Source organism: Gymnoscopelus microlampas (genome assembly GCF_963454915.1).
Source record: "Gymnoscopelus microlampas genome assembly, chromosome: 1".
Classification (NCBI taxonomy): Eukaryota; Metazoa; Chordata; class Actinopteri; order Myctophiformes; family Myctophidae; genus Gymnoscopelus; species Gymnoscopelus microlampas.
In genome coordinates this window covers 41,641,681-41,665,288 of record NC_139962.1, presented here as the reverse complement: position 1 = coordinate 41,665,288, position 23,608 = coordinate 41,641,681, and the positions used below count along the sequence as shown (strand labels likewise).

The window sequence follows — 23,608 nt, the reverse complement described above, 5'->3', positions numbered from 1 at the left end:
GAGTTACCGACAGACATAAGACCATTTGGTTCCTAAATATAAATCATTTAGCTGGGGATGCCCTGGAACCTCAAGGACGTGTAGGGGTCCTTGGGGTAATCCTGACTACAACAAATATTTGAAAACCACAAAGCTAATGGTATTTACTAAATATAGTATATATTAATATAATTAAATGTCCAAATATATTTTGACACAGAATCAAATGTTTTATGGTCATGATTCACCAGGAGCCTGGATGGCTTGGTTCTAGGCTTAAAATAATTGATTTAAATATTTTTGGAAATCTCTATGGGAAATGAATGGGGTTTCTATCTGTGGCACCATAAAGTGGCCACCGCTGCTATGCCCTATACTTAGCTTTGATGAATAAACAGTTTGAAGCAAAAGAGTCTTGTTTAACATGTTTATTTGAAAGAATACCCAAAGTACATACCGATAGGCCTAATCTCATGGTTTTCACTCTCTCCAGCTACATTACAGTCTGTCAGAACACAAACGCATGCGCGCAAAGTGTCATACATATATCAATTGTGTCAGAACAAACACAGGTAAAGTGCAATCAATAGATCACATCTATAACACCCCAATGACTAATTCATATCAATTGTTCCAACACCACTTTGGGTAGAAAAGATTTCATTTGAAGATAAAAATACAGTGAACATGAGAGAGCATCATTATAAGGCTTCATTGATGGTCATATTGGTTTAACATTTACAGGAGACAGATATAAACACACTCCTGACTTGCCTCAGAGCAGCATCTCTTTGGATTATACAATCTGACCGTTTCAAAAATAGAAATGTAGATAAGAGAATAAAATAAGGTTAAATCAATGTGATCAGATGAGCTACAGTATAGCATGCAGACCAGTGCACAATAGCGGAATATGTTAAAGTAATTACATCAGGAGACCTTAATTCATCTGATCTCAACAAATATCTGCTCAAGAGAACCACAACTAAAGTTAACATATTTCAAACGATATAAAAGTCATACAGGCCCTGGTCTGCAAGGATGACAGTATAACGATGTAACATCACATATATTCATCCTTAAGAGTGATAAGTCATCTACAGAGAGGGTTTGCCATCTATAGTTTCCATCCATCGGCAAGGTAGCCAAGTCAAGTTAGCCAAATATTTATGTCTGTGGTTGTTGCCAAGTAACATATCAGAAACTCTGCCTGAAAGGTCACACTATTATAGTTCCTTGTCATCATTTTATGACTTGTGGATTTCTACTGCCTTTCTTATTCTAGGAGCTTGTGGACATGCCTGATTTATACTTGGTTGTGCGCCGGTGTCTCACCCAATAAATAGCAGATCTGCTTGTAGATTGGCTATTTTCGGTGTGGGACACCCATGCACAACTAATTATAAGCTCTTAAGCTCTACACCTACACATCAACACAAGGTACAATTTTCGACGAGATAAGCCACCGATGTCTCCCCTAATCTTAAATCAAGGCACTGACTTGATATCTAGGATATACACATGGATGACCAAATCCTCTCCATTAAATGACTCGTGATTCAAGATCAAACGTGTCTTCAAAACTGACCAGATGCATAAACATGGCTTGCTTCTGATTTGACTCATCCACATATCAAACCCCAGCTTCACTGTGTAAGCAGCCGTCCCCATGGTGGGGCGCAGACTGACATCAAGCCAGAAGGCTGCCACTTTCGCACCTACGGTCAGTTATCAACACAAGAAGGAACAGTAACATTACAGTATTGTATTGGCTCAGTCTCCAGACAGTGTGGTCTCACACCACAGTAAACCCTTTGTTTAAAAAAAGAAAAGAACATAAAAGACACATTTATAACATAAATAAAACTCCTGACATCTTCTACGAATTGTAAGTGAGAAGAAGGCTGGCTTCTCTTTCCACAGTATGGCAGCTAGGTTCAGGACACGTGCACAGTCTAACACTGTGTGGCCAAACTGAGAGGACAACTGTCAAGGCAGAGTAGCATGTGTGCACGTGTACACCCGCTGAGCAGCAAACACATAAAATAAACATACAAATGTGACCTAAACAGAGCCGAGAGAGAACCTTAAGGCGTGTCTGTGTGCACACACACACACACATCTACAAGGCAAACCGTACAGAAACTTAAAAAGCTAAATAACACAATACCGACTTATGCATTGAAAACCACCAACACTGACTTGTATGTCACAGTAACCATGTCACATCTTAACTCAGCAGAACAACAGTCAGGAGTCATAAACAGGACTGAACTGCTATAATGCATTTGATCGATAGATTTGGGTCAAGTTGTATTTACCGTTACATTCTTCTAAAGTGGAATTTTGAAACCATGCCTTCTATTCTGACCAGTTCACTTAAGGTCTGTATTTGGTAGTGATGGGCTGGAGGTGTAGATCAGGCATATTGAGCTGAGTGAGGAGTAGAACTGATCTAATGAGGAGATTCAGTCAGCTAGGGGAGGGGTTTGAAATGCATCGCCCTGTGATACAAGTTAGAAATACATTCTGTCACCCTGAGAAGACAGACTCATTAGACAAACCACTCCTAACCATCACCTACAGTATTCACAACGCTATGCAACTAAGTGCTTTACAGGTGTGGATGTTAATGTACACCTTTGACAAGCTGGTCTATATGGGCATGGTTATGTTTGACAACTACAAACCCACTCACATACTCCTGCAGTATTATGAGACCATTAACTATATTAATGAGGAAACTTTCAGCTCATCTTCAAATAAATAGCAGATCCTCCCATAAGATAAAATGATACACTGCGTATATTCACTGCGTATGGCTTGTGAAAGAGCTTGAATGTTTCTTTTGACACCTCCATGTTTTCTCATTAATGGTGTTGTGTGCTCTTACAAAGGCTCTCCAATGTCGAAGCAAAACCCAATCTGCTGGCAGAATCATCTCAGCCTTAGCAGAAAAAACAGGAAAATGCAGAAGTAGAACAGGGTTGACAGAGTCATTATGACAAGTCCATATGAAGATGGTAACAGCATTGACACATATGAAGAAAGAGTAACAGCGATGATTTGCATGAAGAGTCTGTAACCGCACAGACTCCTATGAAGACACGGTAACCGGATTTAGGGACCCGTTCCTGTTGAAGAACTTTGTGAAGGCCTCCTCTAGCACAGATGCTAATCTGCTTTGGTCCATCTAGTGACACAAAACACATTCAGTCAGGTTACAAACAATTGCAAATACAGTGCATAAATGCACACTCAGATAATATCTGAGTCTACAGGCTATATTATAGTCTGTAGGGAGAAGCAGAAAAAAATATTAAATATTCCATCTCACGCAGCTGAAGTGGCCGTACACACTGTTGATAGGAGTATGTCAGTATTTGTATGACTAATATACTGTATGTTATTGCTGGTGTGGGCTGCATAGATAAAGAGACCATTGAGCAATTAGGGGTCACGGCACTTTTCAATAACACTTTAGGATTAAAATATCAAGCTCAATTACACCCCCCACACACACACTCAAACACACAGTTTCTCACCTCACTGATGAAGCCCAGTTGTACCAGCTCACCAGCCAGCTCTTGAACATTCTCATCTGAAACACAGAACACACGCGGCAAGGCACTTAGAATGTGAAACCACACACAAGCCCCAACGCATACACACACCCTTCCAGTGTAACGGGCAGGAAGGACCAGAGGAGTTATCACCTCCCCTAAAAGGATGTCAGTAAAGTTTCAGCCTCATACGGCCAAATGCCATTTAAGAGGCACGCCAAGAATAAGCATTACACATTATTTTAAACATTTACAAAACCTTAACTGTGCTGGATTGAGTCTACTTGTCAAACAATAAAGAACCAGAGAAGATATAGAGAGCATATTCAACATGTTCTGTTCACGGTTTTCACTTCTGAGCCACATCACAGATAACAGATCTGGACACCAGGAAGAGTAGCTGCTGCTAAGGTAGTAGCTAATGGGGATCCAAATAAACAAACAGATAGGTACTCTAGGAACACATTTCTATTTAATGAAAGCAAACTTTGGATCCCTGAATAAGTCTTTAACTGACTTAATTTACAAGCTCACAAGACCATTCCAGTTTAACTTTTAACCAAACTGGACAGATTCCCCAGCCCTGGTACAGGTATGTAGAAACCCTGCCAGAGAGCAGTGTTCACGGTCGGCTGGCTTTTAATAAACTAGCTGTCAATCTGTCACTGTAGCTGTAATGTACTCAGGACAAGACAAAGAAATAGCAGCGAGGGCTAGATCTGAGGGACTGGGGCTAGGGGTGATAGTCTGGGAGCACACTGGAGGCATAAAGTGGTCACATCAAAAGTTGTTGATGTGTCTTTCAGAACACGGCTCTATTTTCGAGTGTCCATTCGGGCACAGACCATTATCATACAATATATACTGTGTATCCAGGCACTGACAAGTTCATACGTTGTGTTCGTGAATCGTGTTTTCACTTGTATGACCATTCTCTCTTTTGAGAAACATAGTCCACACATTTCTGCAGAGATCCTGTAAAATAATGGGTTTGTTTAAGACCCCTACACACTGTACGACATTTGACCCGATTTGGCTATCGGGGAGCATTTTTGGTGTTTGCCGACAAAACCACCGATCTCAGTCAAGATCGGGCATTTCTTGCCGAGGTGTTGATCGCGCAGTGTGTAAGGTGCTCCGAGAAGATGTCGGCCCGATCTAGAGCCACGCTACAGCCAATGAGAGCACATTACAGCCACGCACCGTGGCTAGTCTAGACATTCCTGTATTAAGTTAAACATTATAAAACAGATTGAGAGAGTGAGCGAGCCTGCTCGAGGATGGGGCTGTTTATTTCAGAGGAATAGGGCTTGCAGACAGAGAGAGAGCTGTGTGTGTGTATGTGTGTGCGTGTGTGCGTGTATCTCTGAACAGTATTGCCAGATTTTGCGAGAAAAATAAGCAACCAGGTCTATGAAAACAAGCCCAACAAAAGCGACTAGACCGCATGAGCACTTTAAACCTATATACAAATAAAATAGCCGATCTACAAGCTCACAACGCGTCGCAGCTATTTTCAAAGAAAAAAAAAAACTTTAGAAATAAGCTAAAAACAACGCCACCAATATTTTTTACAAGCAACTCGCTTATAATAAGCGGTCACGGCAACACTGCTTCTGATCTGAATTGCACCGTGGTTGCAGAGAAGAGAAAGAGAGTACTACTCTAAATTGAACATAATAGAACAGCGCACACTTGTGTTTGTGTGTCTGTGTACAATACATGAGCGTATAAGTGAGAGTGGGATTCCAAAGAGAGGCAGTTACTTCCCTCGATCAGGTCGGTGTGGTTCAAATTATAATAATAATAAATAATTACAGTGCAATTATGGTGAACATCTGGCCTCACATAACACACATCATTGACACCTTCTATCTGTCAGGGCCTTTAGAGGAGACTCGAGCTAGGGGTGAGGGACTGGGGTTAGGGGAGGATAATGGAGCTAGTGGAGGACCGTATGCTCGGCGCATAATGGTATAACTTATCATGGGAGAGGTGAAACCCAGTTAACTCGTGGCTCAGTGCACTGCTACATTGGACTTTGCCATGAAGGTATATTGATAAGAAAAGCATAAAAGAAAACCCTCTGATAGCAGCAGGAGAAAGAGTAAAGGGTGTGTGTGTGTGTGTGTGAGAAAGAGAGAGAGATTGAGAGAGTGTCTCTCTAGTGGAGGGATGGTCAACTCCTGCCCCAATAAAGCGACAGCTGTCTCTACACACGCTAAACATTCTCTACACGCCTGCAACACTACACATGCCTGCCATACCAGTGTGTGCCTGTTTAATCATACTTCCCATACACATACTTTAACCATCAGAACAATTGTGTCTCATTTCCATTTGTAATCAGAAGAACAAAACCTTTAGCACCACCAAGACAGTGTTCCTACAGTATAGCAAAATGTTTTCATATACTTTTGAGTCAAAGGCACCAGGGGTTTGAAACCCATTAAAAATGTTAACAAAGCAAACCAACAAATAAAAAAGGAAGCAAACAAACAGATGTCTAACTTTCATTTCTATGGTTTCCATCTGTCCATAACAATCTCAAACTGCTTTCATCTGATCTTCACGCCTCTCACTGGAATCCCACTCTCACTTTCACACACACCGAGAGGGGCCACACAGGCACCACATGCAACAGAGTGTTCATTTGGAGACACACAGGCACCAAATTCTGTGGTAAAATCTGAGACGTGACAGTGACCCGGATAAAATGTACGTCGTCATGTACGTAAACATATCACAGTGTCTCAGTACAGTGGCCTTCAGCTACTTTCTTTAATATGTTTTAGAAATATATTAGGGAACAGTTATGATTACTTGAGCGCTCATAGAAAGCCAGCACCATGCCGTTTACATACAGCATGACTGATTCACGACGTGTGTGTGTGTGTGTGTGTGTGTGTGTGTGTGTGTGTGTGTCTCTCTTACTTGGTAACAGGTCACAGCTTAGATGTCTGTTGAGCTTGTCTTCCAGTTTCAACAGTAACGTCAGCTGTCAGACAGAAGGGTACATCTTAGAAATCAGCTTGTTGTTATTATTACCACACTGTTGGTCAGATGTTAGCTTACCTAGCTATAATGTACACAGTAGTTACTATATTATGAAAGAAAACAATACTCGGAGAAATTATGTTGTGGGCTTCAGTATTCCTGACAAGATAGTATTATTTAAACAACAGCTAACTGGATGTGTTTCGGTTTGTGTCCTTGTCAATGAACTGTAAAAGAGACTTACGTGATGTTTGGCTCCTTCCTCCACAGGCTCAATGTTACACTGCATATGAACCACCTACAGAAAACAGACAGGGTAATGTACAGAAAAATACTAAACATTTTATTATGATCAACATCACATTACATACTGTTAATACAACATTTTATTATGTACATCAATATTTTCTAAAGGTCTGTGTTGATTTTCAGAATTTGGTTCACTCGTCTTGTGGAGTATAGTATCTTTATAGTACAGATTACAGAATGTGGAAAAACTTTAATGTCTTCTTCTGTGCCGACAGTGAGCAGATCTTAGGTTATGTGAGTTGACATCACTCAGGTAACTTTCTCAGGCTTTCCACCGCTCACTCTAAAACACGTTATTCTCCACATGATGAGTAAACAGATCATTTTGTAGAATTGGCACATTGCCCCTTTAACTGTGCCATGAAGCACTCATTATATTAAAGCTACAATCCAAGACTCATTTTAATGATGAATGGTATGTTTATGTTAATACAATATAAGCTCTTGAATAGCATATCTGCAGTGGTTGGAGTTGGTCTCCCTACTCTTCCATTGAGAAATGTAGACCCTGGTTTCAGGTAGGACACCCACAGTTTGACAATTTCAATAAAGTTATTTGAAGCAGAGGGCACACCGGATTGGACACTAGATGCAGTGCCATAGTTCACACACCTTTTCAATTACCTCACTCTGTAGGAAGTGTGGAAAACATTTAGATTCATCTGGTTGAGCCTACAATGCAGGTCCAAACTGATTTTGTCTGAATTAGATTTGCATGCACACACTCACAAACACCCACGAACCTTGCGTGTCTCCTGTTCTGCAGGTTCAGGTGTGGGCGATTTGACTGAGGGAGTGACAATAGGAGATTGGACCATTTCCTGTTGAGGCTGCTGAGGGCGGGCCAGACCAAACGCTGTCAGGGGATAGATACCATTCCTGACAGAGAGGGAAGGAAAGGAGATGTGGTGAGAGTACGAGTGAGAGACAGTCAGAGATAGAGAGGAACACAGACGTGAGGATGGGAAGGAGGAGAAACTGATTTGATTAAAAAAACGACATACTGATATTTCAGTATTTTCTCTAAGAGAAAATATCACATTGAACCATTCTGGAAACAGAGAAGTAATGAAAAGTAGAAACTAGTCCTGTAGTGCCCCCATGTGGCTAGATAGTATACTGCAGAACTTTATAGTATCTCACCTCACATCTTCCAGGAATTTATCCAGCTCCAAGGCAGGGAACTGAGAGAGTCTGAGGAGATGAGAAACACATTAATGATGACAGAACTACATAATAGCTACATGGATCATATCTGACTACAGTTTCTGATGAAACATTTTTTAATATCCAGTCCAATACAGACATTAAATCATTACATTTAGTCAAAATTGTTTACTTGAGCTGCACTCCATCTTTGATCTCAGCAATGATGAGGTTGGGGTCCATGTTCTTTGTGATTTCCTCCAAGGCGTTCTCAGGTATCATGTCTGGAGAAACAAATACTAAGCATCAACACAACATGATGACCATCAATAGCAACCACAACATACTGACTATGACAACATAGTGAATATAAATACATACTTAAGCCTGGTTCATACTAGTCACTCACTGAAAATAGCTGATTTACAAGCTCACAGCGTGTCGCAATGCGACGTTGTTGTGAGCTTGGATAGACTATTTTCGGTGTACGCAATACAATCACGTAAAAATGAGGCATTAGACTGACGACTGACTATAAACATACCGACTACAACATCATCATACTGTGTCTTACGTTGGTGGCTGACAGTGCAGTGTGCAGCCAGTAGTTTGAGTTGAGGAACTTCAAACAGAGCCTGGTTGAACAGCAGTTCTCTGGCTGTAGGCCTCCTGGTAGGATCACACTTCAGACATTCCTGGATGAAGTCCTGGACACACACGCGCACGCACACAAAGAACAAGGGCAATTCATTTCTGTTACACACACATGAGATATGAATATCTTAAATTATGACAAGCCAACAGTCGGTCTAAATCAGCAGGGGTTCTGAACCTTGTGGGTCTTCTGCTTGGTGTATGCATAACATAATTATGTAGTTGGGGTTTGACTCAATGAATGAATCAGTGCTTGGCCATCGCCTGTATTTGGTCAATTTCAAGCCAATCAGCATATACACTTGAGTAGGAGAAGGGGCGTGCAGTGATGGCATTTTCCACACAGAGAATCATCATGGTGCTTGTTGTGTAAATGAGGAGGTGACTCGTCCCTGCACTGAGGGAGCTCTGTAAGAGATTTACTTTCTTTTGGAGGGATCACTGCTGATCTTTGATGCTGTCCCTGCTGTCGTCTGTTTGGTCTTTTCACATTTACTGTTCGTAGAATATACACATATTGTAGGCGACGGGAAGGACACACACACACACTCTCTGTGAATATATTATAATCTACAGTATGTTTAACGCCATTCTTTTGAACTCCTTCCTTACCCTCTGCAGGGGGTCCTCTAGGGACTGAATGGCGTTGTTGATGGCCTCCTGGGAAACGTACGAGGACTCTCCATTACCCTGGATCTCTAGGACCGCCATCTACAAGACACGCACACAGGTTAGTAGCTTGTTTTGGAAGCTAGATGATTAATAATGATGTGTTTTAGAGTTGTGTTTCACCTCTAAGGCACACATGCCAAAGGAGTAGATGTCCACAGCTGTGGTCACATCAGCAACCGCTACAGAGAGAGAACACAGAATTAAACAGAGAATTCAAAACACAGGTAACACAGTAGCCCGTCAACTGTGCTGCCAATTAACAATAATGTTGCGACCCCCCAAGTAGAGGTAAGTCCCGGATCAACAGGTAAGACTTCACTTTCTGATCAGGTTAAAATATAAAATGTCTTTAAATCTTATGTTAACAGATATCCTGTGTGTCTGTCTTGTAGAGACCTTGCATCTCCACACTCAAGTGCTCATGTGGGGAAATATTTATGTAACTTAACAAATACAGTAACATTCTTTCACTATACCTCCATATTCTGGAGCAAAGAAGTGCAGGTTCTTCTGTTCTTCACGACACGTTTTCACATGGTTGTTAATGGTGTCTGGAGCAACTGGAGATGTAGCAAAAGAGACGAGGAGGGAAGATAGAAGATGGAGTAGAAAGATAGGAGAAAGAAGGGTAGAAGCGAAGAGAAAAAAAAAGAAAGAGAGGAGGGAGAGATAGAAGGCAAGGAGGAGAGAAGGTTTTAAGTGATGGACATATAATATTAATTTTAGAGAAGACACGTGACAGAGGTTACGAGAGCATATACCGCGGGTAGTTCCAGACAAGAACTTTGATTGGTCTAAATAGGGGGAATACTCGTAATAACTAAATTGTGAGAAAAAGGGGAGAGAACAATCCATCACAAGGTTCATAACTGGCTGCCATTTGATTGTGCCATACCTGAGCCGATCTTAATGAGTCCGTTGTGTTGGATGAAAATTGTGTCACAGGTCAGATTACCATGGATGATGGGAGGGTCACAGGAGTGGAGGTAACTACAGTGCACACACAAAACATATATATTTAACCAAAACATACCATTAATATACTGCATTCATATAATTTAATTTAGTGTAGCTGTACACTGACCTGAGAGCAGAGAGGATCTGGTTACACCATCTCTTCCAGGCCTGCAAAATCACACACAGAAAATATATATAATGACAGATATGGAGATCAAGTTGAGTAGAACCGCCGGTCAGACCGCTATGCCCATATATGGGGACATATATGCTATTTGTGGAATACAGCTGAATGCCACAATGCAGGATTACGCACCGGGACAATTCATGAATGATCATTTATTTTTGCTGTCCTGCCGCAGAGCAGCAGCTGAAAAGTAGAACTTTTCTCAACTTTGCTGCAACGCTGGTGTGAATTCAGCGATAGCTGCTTATCTAGTTTATTTATTTGTTCATTTGGATACCCATTAGCTACTACCTTATCAGGAGCTACTCTTCCTGGGGTCTTGATAATATTGATAGATTGATTTAATACTTTATTAACATGCTTATTAATATTAACAGTACAGGTCAAAGGTTGTGCTAAAAGGATAACACAAAAAGCCCCAGGGGGTCCTTTGTACTCAGAGTTTCAAACTATAACTTGAGGTTACCTCTCCCTGGATCCACCACACAGCATAACAACTAAAAACCAATAGCAATGATTAGACTGATGAACCAGAATAGTAAACAAAGTATTTTTTTTTGTTCTTTCTTCCCTCCACAGCCATTTCTCACTTCTATAATTACACAGTAAAATCCCCAGTGTTACAGGTCCATTTGGTTCCATTTCTACACTCTCTCTTGAGGATTTTACGGTTTATGAGGCTACTGACATCAGTGTCATGACACAACATACATGTGGCAGCCTGGCAGGCCATCTGAAGTTTGTACTCCTCTTTTTAAATGTAAATCTTTGCCGTCTCTAGATGTTATCAAATGTTACCTTTTCATTCATTGTCTTGTGATTCTTCTTGGTCTTCTTCAGAAACTGCTTCAAACTTCCTGATGACATGTACTCTGTGATGAAAATCACCTGAGGAAGATGTCACATGAACCCATGAGGAACCAGACCAGGCAGTATCTAAACAAGAATGAACTCAGCAGAGTACAGATCTGCAGCCAAGGCCCAACAATATTCCCAGTTTGTTCATTTGGCACAGGAGCAAAGGTCCTGGGGCCACCAAAAGTACTAGGTGTCTTCAGCTCAGGGGTATGAATGTGCACAGCAACTTTTTTAGATATATTGGAGACAGACAGGTCATTAAGAGACAGGAAAACATTTCCTCCTTGGTGGATCTAATAACAGAAATTAATAATTTTTATTACATTACATGCTGAGAGGGCTGCTGTTGACTAAGCGGCTACAGATCAACAACTAATTTAGTTTACTTGGACCATTTTCAAACAGTTGAACTCAGAATGGTGACCATTCGGTTACAAGGTAGCTTCTCTAACCTGCGGACTATCACTGACTATTAGTATCTATCTAACATCCAGGTTATCACTGACTATTAGTATCTAATCATAGTCTCGCATAGCCAGACAACTATTCCTCAATCTCCAAATGCTATATAGAGTCTGGAACTATACCTCCCGAAAGCTGAGAAAGGAAGCGGTCATATGTTTGTCATTTCCATTCACAGAAATATATTGTAAAATATCTTTAAAATCTATATTTTAATTTTCATTTCTGCTAAGTAGCAAGCTATATATGCTTAGAATAATTTGATTTACAGTAGGCAGTAGACAAATTTGCGCGACTGCAAAGACGAGGCGGAAGTGGGTGGGGAGGCGGGACATCCGCTTTACCCCCGGGTCATTTTCAGCACTTCCATGCTCCAGAGTCCAGACTATATGACAGAAGCATTGGAAAGTTGTGGGAGGTAACAGTCTGGCTTGCGAGACTAATCTAATCACCAGAATATCACTAACTATTAGTAATTAACATCCAAACTACAGTATACGTGATTACTAGTATCTAATCCCCTGACTATCCTTTATTATTAGTATCTAGTCTCCAGACTGTCAGTGTGCATTAGTATCTGCCTGGGCATCAGACTTACCCGAGCTCGGGTATCCTTGATGTCGGCCCAGTATTTGTGGAACTTGACGATGTTCAGATGTTCCAACTGGATCAGGTTGTCAAACACTGCCCTCACCTTATCCTGTTTAAACACACACACACACACACACACACACACACACACACACACACACACACACACACACACACACACACACACACACACACACACACACACACACACACACACACACACACACACACACACACACACACACACACACACACACACACATATTGCTTACTCTCAGCACAAAGCAGAAAGAGACAAATACTTGAGATATAAATGCGGCGAAAGAATAAAGACAAATTCAAAACCAGTGATTACACTCAAACACAATCACACATACTATCAATGAAACTATCTGTTTGGGGTCTGCAATGGATCATTATATGGACAGGAATTCAAACAGGCTGCTGCACACAGAACATCAATCATTGTCAAATACAAAATTTCAACTTGCGTTCCATCCTGACTCAGTAGTTACAACATTGACATCATCCTCTGTCCTCTCTACTGCCACCTACTGGTTAGAAACCTTTAAAATAAGATTTTCAGGGTGGAAATAAACTACTTGCTTTCATATACACAAAACGTATATTTAATTCAAATTAAAACAGCACTGCAGAGAAAATGTGTGTGTTTACTTATTGTACAGGGATATTAACCACATGAACGCTAGCGCGAGCGTCCCTATTCTGGGGTGAACATCCTGCGAAAATAGCATATCTACAAGCTCAAGTATATAGGGTTTAAGTGGTTTAATCATTGAGTACTTGAGTTACTATGTATTTACTCAAATGCTTGGCTGTGGTAATAACGCAATGTCCCCTCAGGAATACAATACAGTTTTATCTCATTGGGTGTGACTTTTCCAAACCTCAGTCTAAGGCAGAGAGACGGAGAGTGCAGCTCAGTGTCCTACATAGACATGAACAATAGACATGAACAATACCCAATTTAAATACAGTTAGAATCTCAGTGCCCTCATGTATACATGAAGCCACTGACAACACCCTTAGGTAACAGTACAGTAGTTCAGTTCCACCAGAACGACTCCACACTGGTTTTTCCACATTGTATATACAGTGATCTGCTCACCACTATATATGCATACTGTATACACAGAGCCAGTATTGTAGAGCAATGCTTAAACAGTTGAAAATGCTATCTTACAGTTGGGTAAACATCAGCAGTGGTCTTTCTCTCAAGTAACCTAATAGAGCCACAAACAAACCTGATTATTTAGGTTACTATGTAAATATTGAACAATATGCAAATCCCAAAACATGCTATAACTAGTAGCGTTATACTGTAGTACGACGGTGTAGCATACCAAAAAGAGCAGATCTACAAGCCTCATGACACGGTGTAAGCTTGTAGATCTATTGATAGTGTGTCGACTGTCGATATACTGTTTCGCTATCTGTTCTTTTTGGAGTATAAATTATGCTTTAGGAAACTCTAGTGCATTTATGAAGACAGTGGTGGAAAGAAGCGCTGCACAACAGTAACGAGGTGTAGCGATCAGTTGGGTTAGTTAGTAATGCACACGCATGTATCTGCAAACACGCACGTGACGTATATTACATTATAGATATAGACTGTCAATTTAACATTTGGCCACTCTCTGTGAACTAACCACTAAAATAGCATCTTATTGGCCACATTGGCCGACCCCAAAAATATATAGGGGAAACCCTGGTACAGTGATATACCAGCTAATCCACAGTGATACATAAGCTAATGTGCTGTAATATACCAGGTAATGTACAGGGATATACCAGTTTGTGTACAGTGATATACTGTACCAGTTATAATCCTATCTCTTTCTTGATCCCCAACTCATATTTACCTCCTGTAGTTTGAAGTTCTTTCTCTCTGAGAACATAACTTCATTCCACACCACTTCCACCCCTTCCTCTGTGTCCATGGCCAGATAGGCTGCATCTATGCCTGGGACATTACGCTGATTCACCTACAGTAGAAATGCATGCAAAACAAATGATTTAGATGACATGTGAACACCAATAGAGATTTAGAGAACAGCTGTGGTAAAAAACAAATACATGGGAATTCTGGATTGTGTGTCCAACTGCATTAAACTAAATAACTGATTAGTACAGGTGAGAATAACAAGATAATATCCCTTTGAACTCATCAGTGCATCCAAGGAAACGCTGCTTCCTACCTCTAAGAACTAGTCTCCCCACAAACCTCAACTCGAACCTCCGATCTACAAACACTAAGCTCCTCCAGCCCCCCAAGAACAAGCTACATACCATGGGCGACCGGGCCTTCTGCTCGACCCCCCCCTCCCCTCCCGATTGTGGAATGCCTTTCCTCACCACCTGAGAGTACCGCAATCTGTTTATTATTTTTAATTTTTAATTATGTTTTAACTCTGGGCTTTATGCATTCATGTTTTTAATGTTTTGTTTCTTCTTTCTTAGATATTTGTTATAGTGGCGTGATGCTTTTTATGCAAATGTTTATTTTAGCACTATGAGATTTATTAAAATGTGAAGTGCATTGTAAATAAAATTAATTATTATTAAACTATGTTTGCAAAGGCATTATAACATTAACTTAGCATAAGGAAAACACATTTCTGTGCACCCTTAAGCACCCTGGACAGCAACACACGACAACCAAGGTTTAAACCCTTAATTAATTAGTAGCTTCAGTTTTTACTGAGTGATGAGACGTAGGCATTTTGAGACAGCAATAAATTATCTCGCTCTCTCTCCAACATGGCTGTGAGCGAGAAACCGTGAGAGTGAACTCTGAACTGACTGTGTGATGCCGGTCAAGGCCATGCCTACAGTAGAATTCTAGAAAGTGGTTTCCGGTTGGCGTTGCATTGTTTTTGTTCCCCCACATGAATGCCGAATTGAGTGGTCTAGTCTCGCCAGTTGTGCTACGAGTTGGAATAAGACATGGATATACCGAACACAGTAGTCCAAGAAGTACTTGAAGAAACGTGTCGGAATCATCAAATTACTCATTTGATCTGGACGAGGGGAATAATTTTGGAGGAGTTTTTGGTTTCTGCCCGCCTGATGACGCAAAGTGATATGCGCTCTAGAGTAGACAGAAAACAGAAAACTTCCAAAAGGAGTCGATCCCAGGCTACAGTTTCTATACATAATATGATATATCTAGTTCACCTCCTCTCTGCGTTTCTGCCAGCGGCCACAGGGGCTCTCCTCCAGAATATCGGACTCATCTTCACTCTCATCCTCATCCTCTGTTGCCGTGGTAGCAGGAGGCGGTGCGATGGATACGGGTGGAGAAACAGATGTGCTCCCTGCCCCCTGCTGGGCGTTAACAACACCATTACCAGTTACAGGTCCTGCAGTCCCGTCTGCCTTGGTCCCCTCCGCACCTGGAGGTGACTTGCCCTCTCCCTCTGACATGACTTATGATACAACTTGTGTTGCGTCCTTCGCGTTGTCGTTCTCAGGGGCTCTCTCTCTCTCAGTTGTTCACTCCCCTCGTCTCTTCCTTCAGAGTGACCTGGGACCCAGGCTGAGGAACTGGAAGCAAAGGCAAAACATGCTGTTTTAGTTTATTCTCCCCCCATTCAGACCTCTATATTGTCTAAAGTCACTTCCAAATACTTAATAGACCCTAGAGGAAAGAGCTTGGGGCCCCACGTTTATTTCAAGTCAGCTTATTGAAAATGGCACACAAAAAAAGCAACTGGAAATAAACTTGAGAATGTTGTTCGAAGTTTGAGGAGGCCAGTAGATAAAAGTATTACAACTAACGTTTACAATCAATACGTAGTCTTTGTACTGAACCATACTAAGGTTGACACCAGTGGTGTCAACCTTAGTATTGTTCAACAGTCAGCATCAACAGTCTATAGTTGGCCTATAGGCCAACTATAACTCAGATTAGCTATCCAGCAGCTAACTGAACAACCATCCATGTCAGAGATAGTTAACTAACTAGTTTGTAATTCGGCATAATTTGTTAGCAGTAACAGCACCAGTCAGCTATGTTATTAGCCAGCTAAAAAAGACGACCAGTTAGCTTTAGCTTAAACTCAACTTCAGCCCCTCTTTCTTCTTGCTAACTTTCCTGGCTAACACAAGCTAACGTTAACTACTAAGCAATAACAACCACACTGTGTCAACAGATAATATAATGTGACAAAAGGCTCTACCATATAACACACCAACTACTGTTAGGCTATTTATCTGTGGATAACTTACAGTTATGTGTTATGGACACACAGTCGAAGCATATTGTTTAGTCCGTCAAGAATGTTGCTGTTGAATTGTTGGAGCTGAGTGGGAGGGGCCGTGGACGTGGTGTTGCCAGGTTTTGCGTGAGAAATAAGCAACCGGGTCTATGAAAACAAGCCCAAAAGAAGCAACTACTGCAGGCCACATGATGAACCTCACACTCTCCACGACAGCTCGGCGCTATCGTGGAGAGTGAGGTTCCAAACGGGGCTACCTTAAACCTTAACCTATGCATTGGCTAACCTCGCATCACCAGTCTGCATTGGCTATCTGAAAATAGCCGATCTACAGTACAAGCTCACCGTGAGCTTATATATCTGCTACTTTCAAAGAAAAATCTTGAAAAAAAGTTTAGTTTAGTTTAGGAATATTTTTTTCAAATCCAAATAATCTTGTCTCTGGCACAAAATATTTTCAGAAGGTTGGGTCTACAAATGGGGGTCCTTGATTGATTGATGTACTTTATTTAGTAAGACACAAGAACAACAGTACATGTAAGTACAAATTCACTATACAAGGTCTACTAAACTGGAAGATTCTGTTTCAAATGAGATCCCCATGCACACAAATTATGATGACATATAAGAGACAGACAGATATACACAATACTATACAGAACGTCATACAATCAGCTTACAGGTTACTGGTATGAAAAAATAGAAAAAAATAAAAAAATATGTACAAGAAAAAAAAGAGGAAGAGGGGGGGGGTTAAGTTAAGACTTTGACAGGGGCTATTTTCGAATTGCAGCCTCCTGAAGGTGTTTCTTTAGGGCAGTTTTGAAAGTGAGTAGCCTAGGGCTTTACATTCCTTTACTCCTTTTGGTAGGGCATTCCACATTTTTGTTGACATGACATTTCCTTGACATTAATATGTTTGAGAACCACTGGTTTAAACAACAGTATAGGAAACTAGCCCAAATAAGCAACTACACTTTAGAAACAAGCCTAAATAAGCAACTACACTTTAAAAACAAGCGCCCCCCCCCCTCAAAAAAAAGAAAAGAAAGAAAAATAAATAAAAACGCAACAAGCAACTAATTTACAAGCAACTTTACAGAAAAGCAAGCCCACAGTCGCTTACAATAAGCAGACATGGCAGCCCTGGGCCGTGGACGACGTGGAGTAACTGGCTGCGCAACTAAAACGCAGAGTATATAAAAACCTTAAAACCAATACATCTAAAGGCCCAATCAGTGATTTATAATTACATGTTAATAAATAGGTACCACCACCACCAATTATAAATAGTAGTGGAAACATTATAATTATTGACTCAGTTCTTGATTAAACTACAGACAACTGATGAATATTATTTAAAATGTATTTTGCTGTACCGTGGGGACTGTAAAGTTTGTTTACAAAGACAGTGTATGTAAACATGGGAGTAAAACAAAACAAAACAAAAACAAATATATAGGCCTATATATGTTGTTGTTTTTACAATGGCGTACGAAAGTTTCAAAGAGCATATTTCCCATCTACAAAATCAAACTTTAAGAATGTATCATGTCAAGATAATGTACATGTCAGTCATGATGTGAAAAACAATCCCAGATGAGCAGGCATTTAATCAATCTATAGCCTTCCTTAATCACTGGTTGAATATATGTATTATGTCTGAACACACATGAGGTGGCGTAGTTGTAATCATATATAACTCGGTGTTGGCGTGTTTTATGTCATGGGTTGGTTGGTGGCTCATGGTGTTCGTGATATGGCGTCTGTATGGTTCATAGAGCTATCGGGTTTGGTCTGATCTAGCCATGGATCACAATCTGTCATGACCATCATGGATGATCTTCAAAATAGTGTTTGCATTTGCTATTTTTTGGGCCCGTACATCTACAAAAACGTTCAGGTTTAAAATATAAATTGCTTACCCTATGGCCACGGATGTTACAATTATGTACGGGCCATCATAAGTACCCGTATCTTCCGTATTGTTCTAAAAAAGCATTTTAATTCGATCGGTGGCCACTTTCTTCGTATTTTCTCCATGGCTTTAACCGGGTTACCCTATCGGCTGGAAGGTGTATTGCACTCTGACACATTATAACTCTATGAGACAATGGCCAGCGATCGGGAAAAAATGCTTTTTATTGTCCAATACAGAAGATACGAGTACTTCTAAAGGCCCGTACATAATTGTAACATCAGTGGCCATTGGGTGTGCACTTTATATTTGAAATTTGAACGTTTTTGTAGTTGTACGGACCAAAAAGGGAGAAAGTGCAAACACTATTTTGAAGATCATCATGACAGTCATGTATGAGGGCTAGGTTTGATCTAGGGGCTAGTCACCCCGCTCACCCTAGCGAGAGAGCGGTGACACAAATCGAGCGTACCCGATCTGACAGTGCATCCAGAAATGTAATGACGTGCTCTACTCGGGAGAGGCAGCAGCATGTTGCCAAAATACTGCGCAAGATGTGATCCGCGATAAGAAAAGTCCACGCTCTGCTCACCAGATCATCATAGCAGTGAAATAAAGGAGTACTTGTGTCTCTGACTGTTGGACGTCTTGGAGCAGGAGAACAGGACCCCCTGTCTCTGTCTCCCCGACGCCCACTATGCGGAGGAGGCCATCTGCATGAGTCGCATGTTAGCGGATCTCTTATCTTCTGGACGCTGGGAGGACAGCAGGCAGGGGACATCATCTTAACTGGGAGAGGGACGTACTGTATAGACCATATCTGTTATTTACAGTATAAAGAGCTGGATGGAAGCCTTGTGCATTTGGATCTGAACACATCAGAGCATTTCCAGTAACCCAGTAAACATGGCAACGAATGGTAACCATTTAGCGCCTGGGATCGGAGAGATCATCCAGTTAAACGTCGGTGGGACGAGGTAGGCTGGTCATTAATACCATGACATGATTGAATACAAGACAGGTGGGCACTAGGGACATTGGGGCACCATATCTTTGGGATGACTGGGCACCTGGATGAGTGGGCACCTCGAGAGATGGGCACCAGGACAACGGGGTAACTGGAAGAGTGGGCATCTGAATTAGGGGTTGTGTCCACAACTGTTTTTTTTTTTTACTTTACATAGCATTCTGCTTTGTTGTTGGTAAGTGATATTTAATCCACTGTTCTTTAAACCCCCAAACACAACACATCAATTAGGTCAAAAGTATAATATGTTTATTTTTCAAAATAGTACTGAGGTCAAAAGTACATGTTGTGTTTGGGGGTTTAAAGAACAGTTAAATATCACTTACCAAAAACAAAGCAGCATGCTATGAAAAGTTAAAAAACACTTGGACACGAATCCTAATCCTAATTCAGGTGCCCTGCCCACTCGTCCAGGTGCCTACATGTCCCTAGTGCCCAGTTGGTTTTGGTGGCCAGATGGTTTTGGTGGATTGGTGCCCACCTGTCCTGTTACCATATGATTATAGGGTTACAATGATTGCCTGCTCATCTTCTTGACCGTGCATAATGTAACGCATGGTGTAGTAATAACACATGTGTACAACCTGTAATACACACACACACACACACACACACACGCGCGCACACACACACACACACACACACACACACACACACACACACACACACACACACACACACACACACACACACACACACACACACACACACACACACACACACACACACACACACACACACACACACACACACACACACACACACACACACACACACACACACAGTTATTACACATGTAATAACTGTAAATCGTGTATATATTTATTTGACAGATTCAGCACCTCCAGACAGACTCTAATGTGGATCCCAGACTCTTTCTTCTCAAGGTTGGTTTGATTGATTGATTGATTGATGTACTTTATTTAGTAAGACATGAGAACAACAGTACATGGAAGTACAAATTCACAATACAAGGTCTACTAAACTGGAAGACTCATAAAAGACACAACTACTATAGAATGTCATACAATCAGTTTACAGGTTACTGGTATGAAGAGTGAGAAATATGTACAAAAGAAGAAGGAGAGAGGGGGGGGGGTAGGGGGGTAGGTTAGGTTAGGACTTAGACAGGGGCCATTTTCCAATTGCAGCCTCCTGAAGGTGTATCTTTAGGGCAGTTTTGAAAGAGAGTAGGGTTTTACACTCCTTTACTCCTTTTGGTAGGGCGTTCCACATTTTTGATGAATAGCATGAGAACGAGTTACTTCCCTTTGTTGAGCCAAAAAAGGGTTGGACAAGGTTTGTGGAGCTGCCTCTGGTATTGTGATCATGGACATCATTAACATTTTGGAAGTATTTTGACAAATACAGGGGGATCCCAATGTTGTGGTATATCTTGAAGACCAGGCCCATAGCAAGTTGCTGTACTCTGTCCTCAACCCTAAGCCATCCAATCCTATCAAAATGATCAGGGGTTAGATGGGTTTTGTAATTGAGGCCAAGAAGTAGCCTTACAAGTTTGTTTTGGGATGTTTGGAGCCTTGTTTTTAAGGCCTTGGAGGTGTTGTGATACCATGAGGTGCATGCATAATCGTAATGACCTTGTATGAGGGCCACTGCAAGAGTCTTCAGAGTATTCTTGCTGATGTCATTTGACTTCTCAAGAACAGTAGATCTTGAGAAGGTTCATTTGTCCTGGTCAACTGATATGGAGTCTTTAAAATGATGATGGTGTTGTTGATGATGATGATGATGATGATGATGATGATGATGACAACAACAACAACATGATAAACTATGGAGCTGAAAAAGATGAATACTGAAAAGGAGTGTTATACTGTAGCTAGTGACAGGTAGGTATTGATGCTGAAACTGGTTACACTGAGGTGATGTATGACTATAGTCCTGTAAATGATAGTGTTGGCTACTCTTAAACACGTCCTCCTGGACGTGTTTAAGAGTGATAGTGGTGATGATGATAGTGTCAAAAAATCAAGGAAAGTCTACAGTATGTATGTCCATAGGCCACAATGAGACAAGCTAGTTCATCCTGTACCATCTGTTTTGAATTTGTTTGAACATCAGAAAATCAAGTTGATGTGAATAGACTTGGTATTGGATCTTAATTTGGGAAAAGTCTGTAAGTGTAGCCTTGCACACTGCTATTGATAACCGAATGCCTTGTTCTGCATTGAACAATGGGACCTGTCACTGCTACATGAATGGAGGTTTTAGGGACCAGGTGGTTAGCACTGGCACTATAGTCACTACCTCTAAAACACTAGAGTCAAGTCACAATTGATAGCAGCTAACTGGGGAGTGTCAGTTGTAGTCTGTTGGTATTATCTGTGTCCATGCAACTGTGCCTGCCTGCATGCCTGACTGCCTGCCTGCATGTCTGTCAAGTTTAATAATATAGCAATTTAATGCTACAATCTGTACATTTTATAATGTAATCTCCTGACGAGAGAGGAAATTCAGTAATATCCAAAATACAATAAAGATGACGATGCATCTCGTGTCCAATCCGGTGTGCCATGTGCTTACCGTACTACTTGTCAACCAGTAGGTGTCCTACCTGACACCAGGGTCTAAAATGTCAATAGAAGAGTAGAGAGACCACCTGCAACCACTGCAAATGTACTAGTTATAGTGTATTAACATACTCTACCATTAAGATTAGTTAGTTAATAATAGCAAGTTAATAATATTCAAGTTCATTAGTAACTTTTTGAAATGGGATTGTGTGTGTGTGTGTGTGTGTGTGTGTGTGTGTGTGTGTGTGTGTGTGTGTGTGTGTGTGTGTGTGTGTGTGTGTGTGTGTGTGTGTGTGTGTGTGTGTGTGTGTGTGTGTGTGTGTCTCTCTCTCTTTGCGTGCTTGTCCGCACATGTGTTTTTCAGTTTGCTGAGCGGCAGGATATCAACTCTAAGGGATGAAACAGGAGCTGTAAGTATAGTCTTTGTTGCTGCCAGATTATTTATTTATTTTTGCTTTCCAAAATGATCCATGGAGTAAGAAGATATTCAGTTCAATCTGTTTCGGTGCAGTTTAATTATGTGTAAGATTAGTGCAAGACGGATAGTAGGCTATCAGTGATCACATAAGACCCAGAAAGGTCATATCTTAAACAACATATTGACAGGTTGTATTTTTACAACCTCAGCCTCTATCCATTGTTCCCAATTCAGACCTTTGACCTTAGCATCATGTTTAGTTCCCCTCAGGTCAGGATAGACCACATACAAATCAATATCCTACAATATCCTATTACATACTACAAAACTCTGTTACTAGTTACTGTTGAATGAAACCATGGCTCTTTTTGAATATTTCAATATTTCAAGCATTAATTAAGAACTAAATACAAAACCTTTCAACATGATGCCTAACTTAAGCCTTATTGAAATGGGATTTGGTGAACTCATCTGTATACAAAGCAGGAGAAATCTTTCACTTTAGTTTTTTTCTATAGATATAATATTAGGTTGTGGGTACAACAATTCTTATGTAAGATTTTATTGAAAAAACAAAGATTAAAGTGTTAACTATCATGAAACCTCCTCTTCCTCCAGATATTTATCGACAGGGATCCCACAGCTTTTGCCCCAATCTTGAATTTCCTCCGAACAAAAGAATTGGACTTGCGGTAAGAAGTCTCCGTAATGCACTGTTCTATTCTATCCCTGCAGGGTGACAAAGCGTCCAGTGTAGTTTAATCCATTAAGACCGGGAACGCTGTGTCATTTTAAGATATCTTTGACTATTCAAAAATAATGCGTCACGCAGTGAGCTTGTATATCTGCTATTTTTTTGAATAGCCAAAGAAATCTAAAAACGACACGTTGCATTCCTGTTCTTAATGGGTTAATGTCTCTTTATCTTGTAGGGGAGTCAACATCAACATCCTACGCCATGAAGCTGAATTCTATGGGATAACTCCTCTAGGTGAGTCCAAGGGCTGAATGGAAGTTATTTACTTGATAACAAAAACACAAAGTAATATAGAGCTTGACTGAGTATACTTATGAGAGGAGATGGTTTACCAA

General features: G+C 40.9%; 2 protein-coding genes across 3 annotated transcripts in view; one reads left to right on the top strand and one right to left on the bottom strand.

Moving 5' to 3' along the window:
• Nucleotides 1-392: 392 nt before the first annotated feature.
• On the bottom strand, nucleotides 393-16,718 carry LOC311045532 (nuclear receptor-binding protein-like). The gene is made up of 18 exons (XM_084057432.1): nucleotides 16,627-16,718; nucleotides 15,574-15,942; nucleotides 14,259-14,381; nucleotides 12,383-12,484; nucleotides 11,263-11,352; nucleotides 10,405-10,445; nucleotides 10,216-10,310; nucleotides 9,797-9,880; nucleotides 9,441-9,499; nucleotides 9,261-9,359; nucleotides 8,569-8,701; nucleotides 8,188-8,278; nucleotides 7,992-8,042; nucleotides 7,592-7,727; nucleotides 6,784-6,837; nucleotides 6,477-6,540; nucleotides 3,525-3,580; nucleotides 393-3,172 (listed from the first exon to the last, which is right to left on the bottom strand). The coding sequence occupies exons 2-18, from the start codon at nucleotides 15,820-15,822 to the stop codon at nucleotides 3,077-3,079; spliced, it is 1,623 nt and encodes a 540-aa protein (XP_083913558.1). The 5' UTR covers nucleotides 15,823-15,942; nucleotides 16,627-16,718; the 3' UTR covers nucleotides 393-3,076.
• Nucleotides 16,719-19,035: 2,317 nt separating this feature from the next.
• Nucleotides 19,036-23,608, top strand: part of kctd3 (potassium channel tetramerization domain containing 3) — an 18,866-nt gene continuing 14,293 nt past the window's right edge. For both annotated transcript variants that reach the window (XM_084044301.1, XM_084044300.1), the window contains exons 1-5: nucleotides 19,036-19,511; nucleotides 20,395-20,448; nucleotides 22,463-22,508; nucleotides 23,135-23,208; nucleotides 23,449-23,507. In XM_084044301.1, coding sequence (XP_083900427.1) covers nucleotides 19,441-19,511; nucleotides 20,395-20,448; nucleotides 22,463-22,508; nucleotides 23,135-23,208; nucleotides 23,449-23,507 — 304 coding nt within the window. In that variant the 5' untranslated portion in view covers nucleotides 19,036-19,440. The remainder of the gene's footprint in view (nucleotides 19,512-20,394; nucleotides 20,449-22,462; nucleotides 22,509-23,134; nucleotides 23,209-23,448; nucleotides 23,508-23,608) is intronic.

Coding starts and splice junctions, on each gene's coding strand:
- LOC311045532 (XM_084057432.1), bottom strand. CDS start 15,822: ATGTCAGAGGGAGAGGGCAAGTCACCTCCAGGTGCGGAGGGGACCAAG. Junction 12,485..14,258: donor AGAACTTCAAACTACAGGAG/GTAAATATGAGT, acceptor GTGTTTAAACAG/GATAAGGTGAGGGCAGTGTT. Junction 7,728..7,991: donor AAATTCCTGGAAGATGTGAG/GTGAGATACTAT, acceptor CCTCTCTGTCAG/GAATGGTATCTATCCCCTGA.